The 19,925-nt window shown below is 38.5% G+C and overlaps 6 protein-coding genes across 11 annotated transcripts in view; 3 read left to right on the top strand and 3 right to left on the bottom strand.

The window, feature by feature from the left end:
- The first annotated feature begins 9 nt into the window (after positions 1-9).
- Positions 10-1,630, top strand: LOC113211111 (uncharacterized). The gene is made up of 2 exons (XM_026429387.2): positions 10-199; positions 283-1,630. The coding sequence occupies exons 1-2, from the start codon at positions 143-145 to the stop codon at positions 1,531-1,533; spliced, it is 1,308 nt and encodes a 435-aa protein (XP_026285172.1). The 5' UTR covers positions 10-142; the 3' UTR covers positions 1,534-1,630.
- An 88-nt stretch (positions 1,631-1,718) lies between these two features.
- LOC113211112 (uncharacterized) lies at positions 1,719-4,121 on the bottom strand. The gene is made up of 4 exons (XM_026429388.2): positions 3,960-4,121; positions 3,750-3,847; positions 2,993-3,616; positions 1,719-2,910 (listed from the first exon to the last, which is right to left on the bottom strand). The coding sequence occupies exons 2-4, from the start codon at positions 3,835-3,837 to the stop codon at positions 2,414-2,416; spliced, it is 1,209 nt and encodes a 402-aa protein (XP_026285173.1). The 5' UTR covers positions 3,838-3,847; positions 3,960-4,121; the 3' UTR covers positions 1,719-2,413.
- Positions 4,122-4,406: 285 nt separating this feature from the next.
- LOC113211109 (uncharacterized) lies at positions 4,407-7,994 on the top strand. The gene is made up of 5 exons (XM_026429381.2): positions 4,407-4,751; positions 4,846-5,176; positions 5,296-5,330; positions 5,445-7,017; positions 7,095-7,994. The coding sequence occupies exons 1-5, from the start codon at positions 4,746-4,748 to the stop codon at positions 7,106-7,108; spliced, it is 1,959 nt and encodes a 652-aa protein (XP_026285166.1). The 5' UTR covers positions 4,407-4,745; the 3' UTR covers positions 7,109-7,994.
- LOC113211107 (zinc finger protein 62-like) lies at positions 7,986-12,978 on the bottom strand. 2 transcript variants are annotated; one of them, XM_026429379.2, is made up of 8 exons: positions 12,773-12,978; positions 12,129-12,432; positions 12,006-12,055; positions 10,602-11,918; positions 9,667-10,508; positions 9,421-9,594; positions 9,098-9,299; positions 7,986-8,984 (listed from the first exon to the last, which is right to left on the bottom strand). In XM_026429379.2, exons 1-8 carry the CDS (start codon positions 12,809-12,811, stop codon positions 8,694-8,696), a joined length of 3,219 nt encoding a protein of 1,072 aa, XP_026285164.1. In that variant the 5' UTR covers positions 12,812-12,978; the 3' UTR covers positions 7,986-8,693. The 2 variants fall into 2 exon arrangements, with proteins under 2 accessions (XP_026285164.1, XP_026285165.1); XM_026429380.2 differs by having other exon boundaries at positions 12,785-12,978.
- Positions 12,979-13,113: 135 nt separating this feature from the next.
- LOC113211105 (transcription factor IIIB 90 kDa subunit) overlaps positions 13,114-19,925 on the top strand; it is a 24,940-nt gene continuing 18,128 nt past the window's right edge. The window contains exons 1-5 of one of the 2 annotated variants that reach the window (XM_026429373.2): positions 13,114-13,236; positions 13,872-14,096; positions 14,178-14,265; positions 14,361-14,500; positions 14,598-14,702. In XM_026429373.2, coding sequence (XP_026285158.1) covers positions 13,880-14,096; positions 14,178-14,265; positions 14,361-14,500; positions 14,598-14,702 — 550 coding nt within the window. In that variant the 5' untranslated portion in view covers positions 13,114-13,236; positions 13,872-13,879. Of the gene's footprint in view, positions 13,237-13,304; positions 13,488-13,871; positions 14,097-14,177; positions 14,266-14,360; positions 14,501-14,597; positions 14,703-19,925 lie in introns of those variants that run through there. The other variant, XM_026429374.2, reaches the window with a different exon arrangement.
- The window catches only part of LOC113211106 (BTB/POZ domain-containing protein 6-B), a 10,032-nt gene continuing 4,866 nt past the window's right edge, over positions 14,760-19,925 (bottom strand). Inside the window, exons 1-8 of one of the 4 annotated variants that reach the window (XM_026429375.2) lie at positions 19,590-19,798; positions 18,635-18,997; positions 18,410-18,557; positions 18,095-18,311; positions 17,463-17,628; positions 17,186-17,385; positions 16,833-17,093; positions 14,760-16,745 (exon numbers count right to left, since the gene is read on the bottom strand). In XM_026429375.2, coding sequence (XP_026285160.1) covers positions 16,533-16,745; positions 16,833-17,093; positions 17,186-17,385; positions 17,463-17,628; positions 18,095-18,311; positions 18,410-18,557; positions 18,635-18,997; positions 19,590-19,686 — 1,665 coding nt within the window. In that variant the 5' untranslated portion in view covers positions 19,687-19,798 and the 3' untranslated portion in view covers positions 14,760-16,532. Of the gene's footprint in view, positions 16,746-16,832; positions 17,094-17,185; positions 17,386-17,462; positions 17,629-18,094; positions 18,312-18,409; positions 18,558-18,634; positions 18,998-19,104; positions 19,305-19,508; positions 19,533-19,589; positions 19,799-19,925 lie in introns of those variants that run through there. The other 3 variants (XM_026429378.2, XM_026429377.2, XM_026429376.2) reach the window with 3 other exon arrangements.

Genomic DNA, 19,925 nt, shown 5'->3' with positions numbered 1-19,925 from the left:
TCCCCACCATATTGCCCTGAGGAGGAGTGGGGGGAGCTGGATTTGTTGTGATTCTCTCGAGCCGGTTCGTAGAGTATCAAAATAAGAAAGGCTTCAAGTTTAGTTGTAATTTTAAGGCTGTTCGGCTGATTTTACAAAAGAAATGGCCGACCGAAATGTTGTGGCGACGTTGTCATTGCTTATGGCCTCTACAATTCAGGTAAAAGAACGAATAACCTGACTGGTAGGTTACGTTGCCCTAGGCGTACGATTCACAATATTGTTTATTTTGTTAATTTTCAGTCATTATTGGTTGCTGTCGTGAGAAGCCGTGCATTAAGAAGAAGAGCTCTATTTATGAGAAGAGTAGCCGAGTATTGTGCGAGAATGCGCCGCGCGCACCTGATGAGAGTTGCTGCGTTTAACCGTGAACGAAGACCGAAGAGGATGTGGAGACGTGCAAGATCCACCGACTGGTGGGACAGAATTGTTCCGGGTTTTACTGATGAGGAATTTGTAGAAAATTTTCGGATGAGGCGTCGAACTTATGAGTACATTTGTGACAGACTGAGACACCGTCTAGAACCTCAGCACAACCCTATCAATGGTGCCCAGGGACTATCTGTAGAAAAGGTAGTTGCGATTGCAATTTATAAAATGGCTTCTTTGACAGAGTACAGACAAGTTGGAAACCAGTTTGGGGTTCACAAAAGTACAGTGCACAACTGTCTGTATGCATTTTGTATAGCCGTCAATGATGAACTTGGAGCTGAACATATACGCATGCCTGATGAAGCAGAGGCTACTATCATAGCAAATCAATTTGAAGCGATTACTAACATTCCTCAAATAATTGGAGCTATAGATGGATCACATATTCCTATTACTGGGCCAGAGACTGGGCGTGCTGATTTCACTAACAGAAAAGGCTACTGTTCCTTTGTACTTCAAGCTTTAGTTGACTGTCAGTACCTTTTCAGAAATATTTCTATCAAAATGCCGGGATGTGCCCATGATGCTCATGTTTTTAGGGAAAGTGAGCTATTCAAAAATAGAGAAGAACTGATGCCTAAGGGAGTAAAAGAAGTGGATGGTATGCGCATACCGTTCTTTATTGTGGGAGATCCAGCATACCCTTTGTTACCGTGGGTCATCAAGAATTACAGTTATGATGGCAGAACAACCCGGGAGATGGACTCCTTTAATTGTCATATGAATCAGGGTAGGATTGTAGTCGAGAATGCTTTTGGACGTTTAAAAGCAAGGTGGCGTATTCTTTTAAGACAATCAGAGATCCATTATACTTTTATTCCTCAGCTAGTGGCCACTTGCTGTATCTTGCACAATATAATAGAAAGAAATAGGGACAATTTCAACCTCTTGTGGGACCAGGAAATTGCTAATGAAGCTGACATACCCCCTCAGCCAGATCTTGAGGCATATGAGGAGGAAAATGAACCAGACGGTGCAGATTTAAGACACCACCTCACAAGATATTTGGCCAGGAACTTTGAGCTACGCCGATCAATAAGATGGCATTATGCTGGTGTGTAATTTGTAATGGCTGTTAAAGGAAGCACATTTGACTTAAACCCTCCTTTTGCCTTTGTAAAAATTCATATTAATTAATAAAAGCACTTTTTACAGCTAGCACAGTGGTTCTTTACCTTCAAACACATAGGAGTTGTAAATTATGAAAAGTGATACTTTTACAAAGTAGCATTATTTTTATTGTCTAAAAACATACAAAGTAACCCGCAACCACAATTAGATTAGATCAAAAAGGAACTCAAAAATAATACCACAATAAAAATTCAAAATGTGTTGAATTTAAGTAGTAAGGTTTGTAAAAATTGCAAATAATTTGTTCATACAACAGAACTCTTTAAGTTAAAGAAGTTCAAAGGAACTTGACACCATCTAAAAATAATTGGCAATGTTATCCATTCTTAAAAGTACGGTTCAGAAAACAATTAAACATAACTTGTACACAACAGATCTCTTCAAGATAAAGAAGTTCAAAGGGACTTGGAATTGACAATAATGGAAAATATTATCCATTCTAAAAAGTGCACTTCATAAAAATTAAAAACAACTTGTGCATACAATAGAACTCTTCAAGATATGAAGACATTGAGAGAAAGTTGACACCATTTAAAAATAATTGACCATGTTATCCATGCTTAAAAGTACGGTTCATAATAAAAATTAAAAATATCTTGTACATATAACAGAACTCTTCATGTTGAAGAAGTTGAAAGAAAGGAACTTAACACCATTTAAAAAAATTGATAATGTCATGCATTGTCAAAAGTAAGGTACTTAAATAATAACACTACCTTGTCCACAGAACAAAATAAAAAGACAAAATACTAAAAACAAAATAATATGACAAGATACACTAATGAATACATATGAACGTAAATGTGACGAACTATTTTTTCGGCATCTCCTGAGAGGGAATTTTTATTAGTCTAGAAGTTGTCTGCCCGTTCCAGGGAATCACCTTTACTGGAGTCGAGACACTTTGGGCATTAGTTAACATGGTGTTGGCCTGGGGGGGAACTGGCAAATTTGGAGCCTGCATAAGAATTTGCGAACGTTGTGGCTGCTGGTGATGAACGGCTGGAGCAGCAGAGGGGTGCACTTGAACATTTGGAGATTGCACCTGCTGCTGAAGCAACTGCGGATATTGCACCTGCTGATGACCCATTGGTAGTGTTGGTGCAGCAGACGCAAACGGCTGCACTAACATTGCAGCAATCTGCTGCAGGCCAGTCATAAAATTACTAGAAATATTTTCTAACAGCTGGGCATCAGCTGCCTGCATTCTCTGCAGCTGTTCCTCTGTCCGCTGCTGGAACTTCTCCATTTTCGCCTCCTCCTGCTCATTCATCATCTGAAGGTATGATAAAGTAGCATTTGGCTTACCTGAAATGATAGAATCTTAACTAAGTAAGACAACATTCTGATCAACTTGATTTGAATGAAATATATTGTAACAGAGACTTACCACTCCTATACCTTCTACCAGTAGCAGCCGGGCTCTTCCCGCTGCTACTGGCACCATTGCTATTGGGATCTGCATTTTGATCATCAGCAGCAGTCTCCTGGCTCTCATAGCCACAGCTGCCAGGCACTGTGACATTTGGCCTGTCGCCAAATAATACTTTCAATTTCTCCTGATGCATTGCATCTAGCCTCCCTTCTCCACTTTTACTGTTATGTTTTTTAACATCTGTTAACGATCTTTTCAGCTTGCCAAATTTCGTCCTCACCTGTTTCCAGGTTTTGATCTCACCCACCTTGCGAGCATTAAGGTCTTCCGTTACTTTTTTATACAGTTTATGGTGGGGCAAGCGCCCCATCATGCCATCACGTTTCTCAACAATTTGATGTTCAATACACAGGTCTAATAGAACTCCCACTTCTCTTTGATTCCACACACATTTTTTTTTCTTCTTCTGTGGTTCATCATCGTCATCATCATCGTCATCATCCTCATCATCATCTTCATCATCATCCTCACGACCTGCACCAGGGCTGCGCGGTCGCTTGCTGCCCCCTTCATTTGGGGGCTTAGAATGGGAATTAAGGGATTGAGCCCCTCCAGCCTGGGCATTCTGCATTGTGAGAACTGGAAAAACCCAATTTACCAGTCAGTTTCAGTTTTACACTCAGTATAATGGCACTTTACTAAACAAAATTGGTCGTTTTGGCCTTCCCTGCGTTTGACCTACTTAACGTTTCTGTGGCCCATGTTTACTAACCTCGCACAAGTTGGACACCACCTTTTCCATCTGATACGTACTTCAATAACTGTCCGTCGACTGGCACGAAAGTATTAACTAGATCCATGATTAACAATCTAGAAAAAAATGACGCACCACAAAGTGTTAACATAAACTTGAGATGGGCGGACTTGCTGAAGTAGCCACGATCTTCAAAAGAACTATTCAGTAATTTAAAAATCCACTCACAGAAGATAGAGTTCGGAAGAACTGAGATCAGAAGAGGTTTTCAAATAAAAAAAGAAACAACAGCAGTATTCGAAAAAATTAACAAAATCACTTGTGCTGTGCTGCACTTGCCCGACTTGCACGCCACGCTGAGGACTCAGTGCTGATGCGAGTCGAGTGGTGAGTGGTGGGGGATGGCGTCTGCTTGGCCCCGGCGTGTACCGTTTACTCCGGGGCTAGGAGGTGGTGGGGGGCAGGCTAGCGCGTGCTAGCGAGCGGCTAGCCTCCGCTGGCCACGCGCCGTTTACGCCGGGGCCAACTTCCCCCACCACCGACATAGCACGGGCTAGCCCCCGCGGTGTAAACATAGTAACTACCTTATATCATAGATTAAATTTTCCATACTGGGCAGAGGGGCTCGTGATCGTTCCGTTCCTTACCTCACGCTTGGTTCTATTCTTGTTCCCTTAAGCCGTTCACACAGTAGTAGCACTTTCGTCGGTTTGAAAGCTGATTCAATTGAATTTTGAATTAATGGTCATTATCGACAATTTAATTGCGTTATCAAAGTGGGTTTGGTGTACAAACTGCACTGGCCATTAGATTTTGCCAGTTTTAACAAAGAACCAGAGTCCTTTTATTTTGACATGAATCAAACCCTTGTGGGTTAGGTTTCCATGAGATTCAATATCCAAGTGACAACAACACTGTTACTGCACTAATAGTTAAGCTCTACAGATACCTTGGTCATGAAAACCTGATGTGCCTTGTTTAAAACTTTTGCCAGTAAGGTTGTTTCCTCTCATCATGCGGGTGAGTTTAAATGAGCATCACTATTGTCACTGACATTATTTCAGAGTAGTTAACATTCAGCTTTGTATAACTTTTACACCTTTGGTGATTTCAGCGTGCCAAGCTTGCTCCGGGATCTTTTTCTGCTGGGTCCCTGCCAACAGCTACTGGCCATGTTACACCACGCTGCTTTGTCTGTGATGAGCTAATAAAATCTCATCGCCTGAGTACTTCACTTTTGGCAGGTCGTACTCAGTACACACACTCGCCTCTACCAACAAAAATTGGCGGGTACATTGGCGATGAGTTTATAGTCGTTGTCACTCCTCAAGATGCTCTGTGCAAACACTGCATGGCCTTAATTAATACCATGGATCGACTTGAGCTTGAACTCCGTCAGCACAGATATACACTTACTCAGCATCTCAAAATAAAATACAAATTAGGTGAGTATTACTTTGATTATAACAGTTAGTCCATAGTGTATTTCAGTATTTGTTTCTTAGTTTTCTCATGTTATTTTTTATGATTTCTCAAAAATATTTCCCAAAACTATAATTTAAAGATGGCCAATCAGCAAAACAATCCACAAAAATTGAGGTAATTTTTCTAATTTGTTCTGACTTTGTAAGCTAAGGTTTCATTTTCATTAGTAATGATATTATGGAAATAAAATCAGTTTTATCACAGTTGATATATTCTCATTTGTGGCAGGTCATTGAGGATGATGATGACCTTGATGAACCTGAAGTTATTGAAGTGTCAGATGAAGAATGGACTCCACACAAGAAGCAACGGACAGAATCAGTTAAACATCATCGATGCAGGTTATGCAATGCTAGTTATACAAATTTAAGCCTTTTCATGGCACACCTTAGTAGGCACAAGCAAATAGATAAAATTAAAGGTGCTGTACCCTTTGGGTCATCAGGTAAACCTGCAGTTAACAACAACAATGAAAGTTTTGTACAAATGAAGTTTAAGTGTGGTTGTTGTTCAGAGTACTTCCCTACAAAGGAAAGTTTGGCTCTTCACATGCAATTGCATACAGGGCCACAGACAAAGCCTAGAGTGAAAAGCAATCTTCCATCGCCCATAAACAATCCAGTTGGTGATTATGATTCATCTGGTCAGCTTCTCAAACTTGAGGCAACTGTGCAAACTTCTTCATTATTTGAAGATATTGAACAACTTTCCCAGCAGGATATTCCTTTATCAGAGGGTGTGTGTTTAGAAGAACAGAAAGGAAGAGTTTGTTTGCTAGCACTGCTTAATAATGGGGTTTGTTCTGACCTGTCTCATCGATCGTCTGCTGAAGTTGATCCACAGAATATACCTGTGCTTCCACCAGTGAGTTGTGTACCAAAAGTAAGTAATCAAAACAGTGAACAGACTATTTCCATCACTGTATCTATACCCAGTGCCATAAATGGAGGACAAATGACTGAACAGCATATTTCCCTGACATCAGTCTCTGAGTCAAGTTGTGTAAGAAATATGTCCTATCCTGTCACTCTGACTAACACATCAACTTTGCCATCATTATGTGGGAATCCAGCCTCAGAACCATGCATTCAAAGCAAGAAACCTATCCTTAGCAATCCAAAATTAGAACCAGGAAGTTTCAACACAAGTCAGAGAACAGGCCTGGACAATAATTTTGATATGCCTGACCTGTTGGACACTTCACTGGAAGATGTAAAGCTGAACAGTCAAACTGATCAACACTCAGTGCCAAGAAATGATGTCAGTTCTGACAAAATAACATGCACATGGAACAAAGGAAATGCTTATTCAACTACGACTGCTGTGAATGTTCCTTTAGATCCTGTTAGTGGAGAATCCCAAAGCTTAGATATGCCATCTTTGTTGGATGATGACTTATTGCCTTCCAGTGATAATACGAACCAAGAAATATTTGTACAAATGCCTGCCACATGCACTTTAAATCAAAATCCATCAAATATTTCATCACTACATCAAGCCAATGCTCCAAGTGAAGCCATCTTGTGTAATAATCCAAGAAAAGATTTAGAAGTGACTGCCCAGTCTAATTCCATACCGTTAGCCAGTGCCAACAAGAATGTGTCAGACACTAATAAAAATATAGCTGTGGTAAACGTTAAAAGTATTCCAATGAATAGAGACAGTTTTGACACAGAAAGTGATTGGTTCTACCCATCTTCAGATAAAGAGATTACATCTGTACTAGACAGCAAGAAGTTAAATGAGATGGAGCCACCCGTTCCAAGCTCCTGGTTTAATGACAGTGACTTTGCGCTTACAGGTAAAAAATAAATTAATATTGAAAACTGTGATTCTGGTATTTTTCCTATGTCAAGTGATCCTTGTGTTGATTCACAGAAAATGTCAACTGAGGATGGTAAATCTGCCAATGAACAAGAAGTAAGAAACATCATTTCTCCTTTAGTTTGAAGATGTCTGAGAGTAATCATTTTTGTGCAATATAGACTTGAGATTCAAGAAAGTTCTTCTTAATGGACAATTTGTTGTTTTGACCAAAAATATTCAATATATCTAACTAGTTTACAGTTTTGTCACAAACTCTGCTCATTCTGATTCAATTTCTCCCAGTCAGTTTTAAAGTGTTTTTCCCCCGATGGATGAATGTTCTTAAATGTTCTATTGTGGCAATTTGTTTATTCTGTTCTCCTTTTACTTTCATTCTGTCCACAACCTTTGCATTATTTCTTCATAAAGATAAAGTTTAAACATTTGTTTCATTGTGATATTTTTCCTAGCTCTTCAACCCATATTACCCTAAGAAAAAACTATATTAGTTTGCAATTTTAAATGTCTGAAATTTGTTGATAACTTTAAAAAGTTTAAGTTTGGCGCATACTGTATTGCTTTGGAAAGTTACCATATTTCCTATTTTTCTTTGTGATGTGTGACTTGTATTACATTTACTTAAAATATATAGCATCTAAATTAGCCTACCAAAAAATATAAGCTATATTTCTAAGTCTCCAAAGATGTTAATTGATCTATCAATAATGATGTACTTTAAACTGTGCTAGTCAACTGTTCTGTAACAGATAGTCATTGTATGTAGGTATGTAGACAAGTGAAGTGATAGTTACTATCTTTACACAGTACATAGTACAAAAGTATAGAATTTATGTACATTGAATGTGAGAACATCTGAAGGATGTTAAATAAAAATGCAAGTCAATGATACTGGTTAAACTTAGGTTGAAGGGCAGTAGGACTGAAAAAAAATAAAAGCTGCTCTTTTCTTTAGACTTGTTTTAATTCTCTCTCCATCCTTTAGGCTTTACCTGGCTGATTGCATTAACTCCTACAGATTTTAGAAGAACAAAAAAAGGGGAGGGGGTCTGACTAGTGTTATGGGTAATGTCATGGTAGAGAATAAAACAGGATTAATATTTTACACAAGTATCGACATTACCTATAGCACATTGGGGAATGTCCTCATAGGGCAAGTGATACAGTAGGCCTCTCAATCTTGAGATAGTAATTAATGATAATGCTCAAGTGAACAGGCACAAATTTGGTCAACCACAGAGAGACAATACCACTTTGTATTGTAGGGTTTCATTTTTCCAATGTACGTCTACCACAGGAACATAGGTCATAGTTTCTTAGTTCTAAATTTGAAAAAATAGATAATAATTCTCAATAACAAAAAAATGGGAAGGAGGCAAAGAAACCAGCCTGAATACCACAACAGTCATCCAGAGACTTCTGCTTTGAAAAGGGGGCAGATGGTGTCCAGGTTAAGGTGGCTTTGCATGACTAGCTTCATGAGGAGGAAAGCACAGTTGTCAACCAAAAATTGTATGATGCAACAGATGTTCTCCCTTCACAGACCAAGCTTGGGGCCAAGGCGGTACAAAAGTGAAAATATATTCTTCTATAAGTCAAATCAACAGACTATAATGGCTATTATTTCTCAACAAAGTAACTCATTATACATTTCTAATCATACCAATTTTCAGGTATCATGGGCTCCGCACCACCAAGAGTGACTGTAGCTACTGGTTGATACGATTCATCTAATACAATTTCAACAACTCTAGATTGTATATTTTGGTCACTTATCAGAGGATCTCTACTGCGAACTACAGGTGACTCTACCAAACTTAAGGTTGGAAAGCTCTCCGTATCAAACTCCCATTCTTTCACCTTGTCAGGTATGCTCTTGTCAGTAATGTCTAGTTTCAAATTTTCCAAAAACTTTTGACCAGTGAAGTCTTTTATGCCATGAACCTTAGAGAAAACACAAAAAGAGTAAAATCTCACAAGTTGTTCAAACTAGCATAGGTAAACAGGATCAAAATCACCCTGCAAAAAAGTATATACAAGAAATTGATAAAATTTACCTTTTCTAAATGTGATGCATATTTATGTCTAGCTGTAAAACCTCGTTTGCATGAATCACAGTTGAAAGGGTAGACACCAGTGTGCAAAATTATGTGTCTTTTAAGAGTTCCACTGACAGGAAATGTTAATGGACAATGTGGACACTTATAAGGGCGCTCTCCTGTGTGTTTCCGTTTATGAACTGCAAGTAAAGATGAATGCCTAGAACAAAAATAAATTCTACAATATTATGGATGTTGAAAAGATAAAGTCAGTCTTTCTCTGAAACCTAAAGGCAATAGGTGCATGTGAAGAAAAAGGAAAGTGCATGTTGTTTGCTTACTTGAAAAAGCGTCCACAAAAGCTGCATTTGTAGGGGTATGGAGTTTCATGCCACTTTCTATGAATCCAATACGTGCTTTGAAATGTAAACTTTTGACCACAGACATCACATACATATCTTTCTTCTTTCGTGTGACAACTACGGTGCTCCTCAAGCATCATTCGAGACATAAATCTGGAATTTTATCAAAGAGTCAGGTTTAATCTTTCCAGCATAATTTAGATTGTTGATATTTACTGTACTCACCCCCTACCACAGAAATCACAACAGTATTTAAATTGACCTGTGTGTGATGCCGCATGATGTCTTAAGCCAGTTTTGGTTTTAAAAATTCGTTTGCACTCTTGGCATTGGTGGTGGTTTGATTCTTGCATGTGACGTAACTCATGGTATTTTAAAGCTTTGGCTTTTTCAATTTTTTTCCCACAATAACGACATTGCCCAGCTTTGTTATGGTCCCACTTCACATGGTCATCCAAATCATCTTCATTTGTGAACTTTTTCAAACAAATTTTACATGAAAATTTAAAAACCTCAGAGTGGTTTTCTTCATGACTAGTACATGACTTCCTAGTTGGAAACATTTTAGAACAGAAGCGACATGAGAAGATACGCTTCCCCATAGAATGTTCTTGGGCTAAATGCTCTCGTAATGGTAAAGAATTGTCAAATTCCTGAGAACAGAATGGGCACTTTATAGCGTCAGCATTTTTGTGGCGTAAATCAATATGTGTGAGCAGTCGTTGTGTTGATGAAAACACCCTATTGCATATGGAGCACTTTTGAACCAGATTTCCCTGATGTACTTTCAGATGTCTCTTTAACACAAGTTCGATTGATGTATGAAAACTACAATAATCACAAGAAAGAACACTAGTTTCGGAATGTCCAGCTTCCAGATTGTTTTGAGCCAGTTCTGGTTCTGGCTTCATCTTGCAAAAATTCTGCTCAAATAACTCATTTTCATGAAGATTGCTGACATTACTTTCAAGAATAATACTACCAGCAGAATCATCAATTACAAATGGGAGTAACTGAATATTACCACTATTTGGATCTATTGTGGCATTGTGTAGCACCATACCATTCTAAAAAGGGAAAGGAAATATTTTCAATAAGCAATAGGAAATTTTGAGACAGATCGCTAGATAATATGATATTACATTTTACGACATAGTTACCTGAGACTGACAATCAGGAATACCATCAAGAGCATTGCTGATGTAAATATAGTTGTGCTGCTCAGCAGAATCCATCAAATTTGTTGTTAATTGACCATTGTCAATCTTCTCCTTTACTATGAGAGATGTCTCAAATGGATTAAAACCTAGAGATTCTAAGTTGTTACTTAATGAGTTATGATCAGTTTCAAGAGCTAATTGGTCTTTTTTATTATCTTTTATTTTAGACGTCAGATGGAGCATTTCATTTCTTGAGTCTATGTTTGAAGATCCACAGAATACTGTTTCATCTCTAAGAGGACCAGCAGAAATGTGTGCACTGCTTGTAACACTCATTGCTTGACTACTCACGCAACTACTTTTTTCTGCAACAGTTTGAACAGAGGCATGGGATGAGTTTGTTTCAGCATGAAGCTTTTCAAACAAATCTTCTAGGTCATCATCGATAGAACAGTCTCCTGCTACAGACACTGAAGAACTTTTAAGAACATCATCATGTGCTTCAGTAATATCTAAATGGTCTTGATGCTTATTTTCATTATGCATCTTCATGTGTTCTGTAAATAACATTTTGTTGAGGAAAGTTAAACCACAACTTGGACAGGGGTGGAATTCAATGTTGCTCCCATCAGAGTCAAAATTATCAACTTGCATTAGAGATTCCATGTAGTCATTCTCAAGTTTTCCTTTTGAGTCAACTTGATTATTGCAACTTGTATTTTCTTCACTCAAACAACCTAGTGTTAACTCACTTAACAACTTATTTTGAGAAGACAATTCAATGGAGCATTTCAGACATTTTTCTTGAACCAAATGCTTTTCCAAATGCCCATACAAATTTTTCTTCTGATTAAAGCTAGTCTGACATATAGCACAGTGATAACTTTGAACACTGTGTGTCAAAAGGTGTTTGGCCAAGATATCATCTTTTAAACTTGTGAAATTACACACATTACATGTATTTAAGTATCTGGTATGTATTGCCATATGTTTTGTCAACTTCTCTTCATCATCAAAATTTATAGAGCAGACTTTGCAAGATCCTAAATATGCAAACCTTCCTGTATTTTTGTCTGCTGGGTCACCAAGGTGAGCGCCACAGTCTGAACATAGGTTGTTTTGTTTCAAACAAAGTGCAGAGTGAATTTGCAATGCATCTTCATCTGCTGTACAAAAGTTGCAATTCTTGCAAGTGATACTTATGTTTTTTTTCTTTTTTGTAGATAATAAGCTCACTTGTTCAGATTTCCTTTTGCTCTCAGTTCCCATAAACTGAACAGGAAACTTGTCAGGTTTGCTATGAGTCGTCTCCTGATGCTATAGATAAAAGAGCAAAATTGGAAAATATATTAAGATTTAGAAAAGAAATACATTTCTTGATCACAATTTTTATGTTCATCTTACCTGATCAAAAACACATTCTATTTCATTGTTATCGAATTTAGCACAAATTTCTGCAAAGTAAATTATAGTAAGTAAAAAGAACTTTAGATCCCTTATGGAGAGGAAGATTTTTCAATGACAGACCATTTTGGTTAAGTTGATATTTTGAAGCAATAAAACCTGTAAGGGTTTGCTTAACTGTTTGAGCATCTGTTTCAAGTTTGTCAAGCTGGCTTATTAAAGATGCACATCGTGCACACATAATGTCTGCTACTCCAACCACCACCATGAAATTGTCTCCAATAAGCTGTCCAATTTTAGCAGGCAGACCAACATTTGAATAAGGAGTGCGTCCTAAAACAATTTGCACTCCATTTTTCTTGACTGTTCCATCACAAATAAAGCAAGAATTTTCGGGGGGAGGTCCTAAGGAAATAACTTCGTCAACCTAAAACAAAACGAAAACTGATAACTAGTTGTCGAGACTCTACTTATGATATATTATTCAACATCCATCATAAGTTAGAAAAGAAATTAGAAACCATCTGATATGTTTACTTCATATTTAAAAATACACTAGAAAGAAAAGATGAGACTTAAAGTAAAGCAAACAATTAAAAAAATTTTAAACTTAAAAAGACATTTGTGCTCCCTAAACTACATCAACATTAGGCAAAACTCTATTTGAGACAGTTTCTCTGACAGTTAAGTTCTCACACACCAGAGCTATAAGAATGACATCAATGTCTTTTTAAGAAATGTAATAGAGGGTATTTGGAGGAACAAACCTTCCTGTTCACCTTTTTCGAATTTCGCCTTTTTGACATGGTTGTAGAAATTGGAGAGCGTGTTACGAGTGAGCGCAGTCAGTCATATTTGTCCTCCTCCATGTCGCCTATTTTCTTTTAATGCAAACTACTTAACTTCAAACCATGACTTGTAACCTCTAAACATGAGGTAAAATTACTTGATTACTTTTACTTGTCTCAACTCAAAACAAATTATATTCATAGGGATCCAAGACTCCGACTCGAACAACCCGACCCGACTCGACCCCGAACCGAATACAACCCGACAACCGAAAACCGAACCGAAGCCGACCGAACTTCAGGTTCGGGAAACCGAATCATCGGATCACTGATCCTAGGAAATAACCCCGCACCTATCTGACTTTAAGAAATCTGGAATGTCAACAGTTTAGCACAGAGGATTCGGCAGCACAATAATCTTATTTGCTATTGCAGTCAATCGAGTAAGTTCTTTGCAATTAAAGCAATACTTCAATTAAAGAACAAGGTTGGCAAGCTAGAACTCAAACTGTTCACCGTCTACTGCGAATAATCTGCGACACTATACGGCCAGTCGGCCTCTCAAGACAAATTTCAATTATTGAAATTGACAAGATTGTGTGTTTAGCTTACCTGTCAACGTCCTTCTTTTGACTGGTCCAAAACTCACAAATTTTCTGAGTAGCGCTTAAAGCTTAAACTGTTCTTATTGAAGGTGATAATTTGCTTGTTTTATGTTAACTGTAACCTCTCATATCACCATGCACAATCAGACAAAATTCCATCCTGTTTCAAAGTCTAAGATATATACCTTTTTTCTTGTTGACATCTGTTTTCAATCGTGGAAATCGTTTTATAGCCTACAATTAAAATATTTCACTTCAGCGTCTCCAATCCCATTTCTAGTTATGCTCTAAAGTCATTTGATGATTCAAATCCCTTCCGTTTTGAAGTCACTTAACATTTTTGTCTGTCACTCTAAATTGGTTCTTGCTAACCTGAATAGTTTGACAGTGTTTGGGTCTTACATCCTTACTGATGCAGTTATCAGCAAGATACCAAATGCAGCCTCTTTATTTACTATCTAATCTGGTTACAGGTATCATAATGTCGTCGAGTAATAAATGTACCAACTGTGGATCCTTGGACTTGGACACTGATCCAGCACGAGGAGATGTAGTCTGCACGAATTGTGGTACTGTTTTGGAGCATAGTGCCATAGTATCTGAGGTTCAATTTGAAGAAAATGCCCACGGTGGCTCATCAGCAATTGGTCAATTTGTATCATCAGACTCCAAAGGGGGAGCACGAGGATTTGGTCAATGTGAGTCCCAAACAGATACTGTATGTCGACTTTTTATTATTTCCAGTAATTAACCTGTGTTTTTAACCTGTGTTTTTACAGCCTTTCACACTGGTCTTGGTAAGGAGTCTAGAGAAATAACTCAGCAAAATGCCAAAAAAGCAATAACCAATTTGGCTCACCAATTACGGTAAGGATCAGTATAACTCAATCGGTAATATTTTTTTTTTTTCTATCTTAAACTCTGTCTTACATTTAGTCTTGTTTTGTTGTGTTTGCTTCTAGAGGGCTAAACCAATTATGTGTTGAGACTGCCTTCAATTTTTTTAAGATGGCATTGTCAAGGCAACTAACCAGAGGGCGAAGAAGCACGCATGTAATTGCTGCTTGTTTATATATGACATGTCGAATAGAAGGAACAGCTCGTATCCTTTACAGCAGCAGGAAACTGAGTTCTCTATAATACTATTTCATAGTTGTTGGTGGCAAAGATGTACTTTATTTTCCTTAAAAGACCTTTAGATATGTTAATTGATTTTAGTGATGTTCTTCAAATTGATGTCTATGAGCTGGGTCGGACCTACCTTCGTTTGTCTCAAGCTCTTAGCTTGGCCATCCCATCAATGGGTGAGTAAATTGTCTGTGTGCTCTTGCTTTGGGGTCTTTCCATGAACTGTAGGCAAATTTCTTAATGATTTGAAATTAATTTTATTCTGTCTCTTTTGCTACATAGTCTATAAAGCTCAATACATATTTGCTCTTGAAACTCAAAAACATGCTATAATTTGAGTGCAGTTGACCAAACCAATTTAAGGAGTTATGACAAGGAGACAATTGACAAAGATATACGTAGCTAAAGATGAAATTTGAAAGTGAACATTAAATTGCTGACCTAACAAGTTTACATTAGCTAAGTAGCAGTGTGATGAAAATTCATTATTACTCATGAATTTAATTTTCTATTTTAGTGACATTACTTTTCACTTTTACTTGTCATAAACCGAATCTATAAGTATGCCTACTTGTAAGCACTGGTTCTTAGATCATTTTTCTACTCTCAAATTGAGTATTTGTCCACTGACCCCTCATCTTGAAAAGATAAATCCACTTTATGGATGTCTACTATTTTAACAACTAATTAGGTAACTCTTTAGTACATTGTGCAATAAGAAGTTGAAAAAGGAAAATCTCGTGCTGAATAGCAGGTTATTCAGAGTAGAGGTAATCAAAAGGCTCCTACCCAAAGTGGTATGTTCATCCTTTGTACCAGATTTGAACGAACTGTCACTGTCTCCTGTGTTATTAGATATCATAACTTGTCAGGCGAGTCTGTATTTTACCCTGGTAGTAGGTCAAGTTGATCATTGTGCCCAATAATGACACGTAGTTCATAACAATATACATATCAATGAATCGAATTAGTATTGCACAGCCACACTTTTCATAACATATATACAAATTTAACAGGGTAACAATTATCTCCATTTTAAAAATAACTCCACATTGCATTTTTATCTTTTATATGTACAACCTTGGCAAATCTTTCTTACACTCTATTTCTATTGGTGTTATGATTGTAGGGTAGGGTTCAATAATAGTGAAAAATATTTTGGGGCCATTCATTTACACATACTTATTAAAATGCACCGTTGTCATTGCAGCAACCTATGCAATGTATCTCTCAAAAGCTGTATATTTCTACTCACACACAGTAATAAACATTACTTGTGAATAGATTCATTTTTTTTCATCTTTAAATATTATTGCAGTTATCAAAACTAATTCAGATTGATTTTGTCTTGACAAATATATTCATTCAGGATTTTGCCTACATTTTCTCACTGCATGATAACATTATCATAAACTTAGATTAAAATGGAGAGGTTTGTCAGTGTGAGCTCATGAAAGAAAATAAATTATTGTTTACATGTCCTCACAAAATTCTTAAAATCATACAGTGGTACTTGCAGAAATAAATAACTATTTATTTCTTTAATAAGAAGAAATTAAAGAAACATTACCAAGAAAGCTAAATTTTATTTTTAGGAACCTTTGATTCACTTTAAATCTACCGGTAGTTTTATGTTGATTTAATTAAAACTTGCAACCTTTTGCTGCAAGTGCAGTTTGAGTACATTCTTTCTGAGCTGAAGACTGGTAACCTGGCATTAGAGCAGAAAATTTATTCTAAAGCACATGCCTTGCACTCATACAGTCCCAACCACTTGCTAAAGCACATACGGTTTTGAGGAAAATTTTGACTGGGTTTCTAAGTTTACTTTGCTTTTTGGTCTCATTTTGACTGTCACAAATAGGAGCTAAGTTAAGAGAATTTCCTCTCAAAGTTTTCTTTGTGATCTTATTTGACTTCATATTGCCTTTTGGTTGAGCTCTGTGGAACATGTGCCTCAAAAGTGAAATTAGGCGTCTGACTGCCAGGCCCAGGCGGAATGAGTATCAGTGATCTTCAGGTGGTTGAGTGGGTCCATAGAAAATCAGTTCTGGTATCTGACCTCCTTGAACTCCTGTACCATTAGTGCTCTCAGATGAACATTGGAACTGGAAAGTAACAGCACCAACTGCAGCTTCACTCATTCCTTCTTGACCAAAGTAGCTGAGCTCTACTCCGTCAAGTATTGCTGATGCTGTGTAATAACTCTCAGGCTCAACCTGCAAGAAAATATAAAATCTGTTACAACTGAAAAATATTTGCATGTCCATTTGTTGTTTTCTCTTGCATTAAGTTAATTTTCTTGCCTGAATGGGATGCTCAAAGTATACATGGAATGTATTACTTGAACCATCAGAGAAAAATTTTGTGTTGTGTTCAGCTAGTACACGTCCTAGACGCTTCAATTCAATTTTTACTGTGTAGTCTGCCGCACCATTTGAGGATCCGTAAAGACCAAAACCAACAACAAAAATCCTCTTGTCAACACTGAACTGAATCGAATCACATCGACCTCTGTAACGCCATTGGTTACTGCGGTATGCACATGACTGGAATCTGTGACAAACCTGTAAAAAATAATTACTTGATTAACTTGATCAACTTATGCATTAATGGATCTACACTATGTTACTTTTAGTAGTATAGTAGTTTCTCTTACCTGAGGCTTCAAACCCGCACGAGTCCTAGTAGGGAATGAAAGGTTGGGCTTACTGTGAGCCGTGAAGTGGAGAAAAATATCTATAGTTTCTTCTGGTGTTAAAACACCCAACTGTGCTGCATGATTAGCAAAGTCTTCCAAACTCATTGTTGGTAAACGGATTAGAAAAAGAGCAGAATTTAAAACTGCTCTTTTGTTTTCTAACAGGAAAAACCTAGTATTTTAATTGCTGTTGGAAGTACATTTAAGAACAAAATAAGTAAAAACAATAGCATACCTGGTGTAGGGTCTATTTCCTTCCGAAGGCATTCAGCTCCCGCCCAGTTGAGAGCAGCCTCAAACAGATGCATCTCTTTGCAGTTCAGTGTTTCTCTTGACAAGACTGATTCCAATGTTGCCATGTCAATATCAACAAATCCTTCAGATCTTAATGCCATCTCCGCCTAGAAAAAACATAATTTTACTTGAGCATTATATTTTTATGTGATGGAACTAATATTTCCGCTCAATTAATAGCTTGTGAATTTGTTATGAATGTATTTTGTAGTTAATACTTTGGATGTCTTAGAATTATTTAGTATTAAATCCCAGGAGAGGGTATAGGTCTAGAAAAGGAAAAAAAAGTGTCCGCTTCCTTGCACTTTTTATTATTGCATATCACAAGCTTTCACAAATGACTAGATACGTAACTTACTGAATTATGAGGCTATGGTCTAAACATTTGAAATGGGACTATAACAATCTTGACTAGACTCCAGATTTGCATTTAAAAGGTTGCAGGCCTAAAGTATTCTTTCCCACATAATATCTTCTGTTTGTACTTTTTCAGTATTAGTTGAAATATTTGAGAATTTAAAGATAAGCTTCAGTCTCATCATCCTCGCAATCATTTGCTCCACAGGCACGTACCTGGGCATCGATGACTTCCCAGCAACGTTGCATTAGGTCTGGTTCTTCAAAAAGTCTTGATTGGCTTAGTAAGAGACATGCATTTTTTGCTGTCAAACTGGTCTCCAGGTAGTTGACACATGCTCGTGCTAAGTGAGGGACAATATATTTTTTAGCTACATACAAAGTAGCAAGGACTGTGTCAGCTTCGAGATGAATTTCATCACAGTATAAATATCTAGAATGGGCAACAGTTAATGTTTAAAAAACATTAAAATGATTTCCAATTATACATTATATTTAATTAAAGTAAAAATGATTTCTATTTTAACTTACTTTAACAATGTGAGGAAAGCTGATGGCTCGACATCTGGCACTTCAATTTCCTCTTTATCCTCAGCAAGACCTCCATAAAACATGGCATAAAATACAGAGCTGCCTGTGGCAAGCACATACTTGTGAGCTGGAATGCATTGTGTATGACCTAGGGCAAAGCATAAAAAATATTTGAAACCTTTGACTTGATAACAAGTTTGATTTACAATAAGAAATTATACTCACCAGGATTTCCTACTACAAAACGAACATCAGCCATAAGTTCATTATTGAACATAGCTGCATTGCGCTCACGCACACTTGGTTTTGTTGCCTGCCAGTTGGGGTCAATTGTCCCTTCTCCATGTTGCAGCAAGAGACATGGGCTACTGTTGCTAGCTGTATTGGTGCTACTGTTGTTGCTTGTAGTGGCTTCTGAACTGCAGCTTGCTACATTGAGACTAAATGTTGTGCTCGTGGTTGAGGTCAGGTTGGGTGATGCGAGAGGGGATGTCGGTGCACTAGCTGGCTGGAGGATCTGCATGGCTTCCCGTTGAGAAACACTGTGTGGTGGCGTAATGGAGAATCCTCCATTGTTACAACTTTCAGCTGAAACAAAAGACGTTTGTTAACAAGTCAATTTCATTAATTCAGTTTTAAAACTGCTCAAGCAACTGGACAGTGCGTCTTCTCTCCCTGGAGATGTCAACTAGCACCTTTGTTTGGGCACAAGTCCTGCTCCTGGAAGGGCAGCTTCATGGCACAACTGCTTTGACCTGACCCTCACGGCGCGTCGGGTGCACACCGAGTGCACACACGAGCCCGGCAGGACCAGCACCAGCCGCCCGGCCCGAGCGCACCACACCCAGTTACCTAACCGCTGTAACACCTTCAGTGAAAGTGGTCGAGACTTCCCAGGGAAGGGATTTGTGTGTGTGTGGAGGGAGGGGGGGGGGGAGCAGGAATGGGGGTGTGTGCATCCGAGCCGTCTGTCGAGCGCAGTGCAATGTGCAGAGTCCTTAGCGCGGGTGGGGGCTCTGGATGCAGCCCGACGGCCTCCTATCGCCATCCGGGGGGGTGCCTTACCCCAAACTAGCCCTCAGAGTCTATCAAAACAAACCTGGGCAGACGACGGGCCAGACTGGGGGCCCAGGCCAGGCCACGGTCTAACAAGCTTTTGGGCCCGCGCTCGAGGACTCACCGTTGACCCAGGCGTTGGTCTGGGTGACGGACAGCTCTCGGTAGCGCTGTTTATCGGGCTTGGGCGCGATCTTGGAGTACAGGTTGGACATAGCCATGGCTGAGAGCGGGTCGATGACTGCTCAGCCCCTCTCTGTCGCCATCTTGTACTGCGTGTTGTCTACTACTGCAGCAGACGAGCAGACGGACCAACGCTAGGCTTTTGTGATCGATAGAGCTTCGGCTGCGGGCCGCCGCGAGCGCTGCAGTCGTTCGGCTGGGCTCGTTCGGGCCCGGCGGTCCGCCCATCCTCCGTGTGCCCGTCCGTGTTACGCCATACAGTGGGCGGGGGGCGCGG

Source organism: Frankliniella occidentalis, unplaced genomic scaffold, assembly GCF_000697945.3.
Source record: "Frankliniella occidentalis isolate FOCC.00 unplaced genomic scaffold, Focc_3.1 Scaffold31, whole genome shotgun sequence".
NCBI lineage: Eukaryota > Metazoa > Arthropoda > Insecta > Thysanoptera > Thripidae > Frankliniella > Frankliniella occidentalis.
Note: the sequence above shows the minus strand (reverse complement) of the source record. Positions and strands in the feature narration are given on the sequence as shown.

Bases quoted from the DNA above. Each gene is read 5' to 3' on its own strand.
- LOC113211109 (XM_026429381.2), top strand. The intron at 5,177-5,295 runs GTGAGTATTACT...TATAATTTAAAG, and splicing joins CAAAATAAAATACAAATTAG to ATGGCCAATCAGCAAAACAA. The intron at 5,331-5,444 runs GTAATTTTTCTA...CATTTGTGGCAG, and splicing joins AACAATCCACAAAAATTGAG to GTCATTGAGGATGATGATGA.
- LOC113211111 (XM_026429387.2), top strand. From the start codon at position 143: ATGGCCGACCGAAATGTTGTGGCGACGTTGTCATTGCTTATGGCCTCT. The intron at 200-282 runs GTAAAAGAACGA...GTTAATTTTCAG, and splicing joins TTATGGCCTCTACAATTCAG to TCATTATTGGTTGCTGTCGT.
- LOC113211107 (XM_026429379.2), bottom strand. From the start codon at position 12,811: ATGTCAAAAAGGCGAAATTCGAAAAAGGTGAACAGGAAG. The intron at 12,056-12,128 runs GTCTGTCATTGA...TTTACTTTGCAG, and splicing joins ATATCAACTTAACCAAAATG to AAATTTGTGCTAAATTCGAT. The intron at 10,509-10,601 runs GTAACTATGTCG...TTCCCTTTTTAG, and splicing joins TTCCTGATTGTCAGTCTCAG to AATGGTATGGTGCTACACAA.
- LOC113211112 (XM_026429388.2), bottom strand. From the start codon at position 3,837: ATGGATCTAGTTAATACTTTCGTGCCAGTCGACGGACAGTTATTGAAG. The intron at 3,617-3,749 runs GTTAGTAAACAT...GGGTTTTTCCAG, and splicing joins TGGTGTCCAACTTGTGCGAG to TTCTCACAATGCAGAATGCC. The intron at 2,911-2,992 runs GTAAGTCTCTGT...CTATCATTTCAG, and splicing joins TGGTAGAAGGTATAGGAGTG to GTAAGCCAAATGCTACTTTA.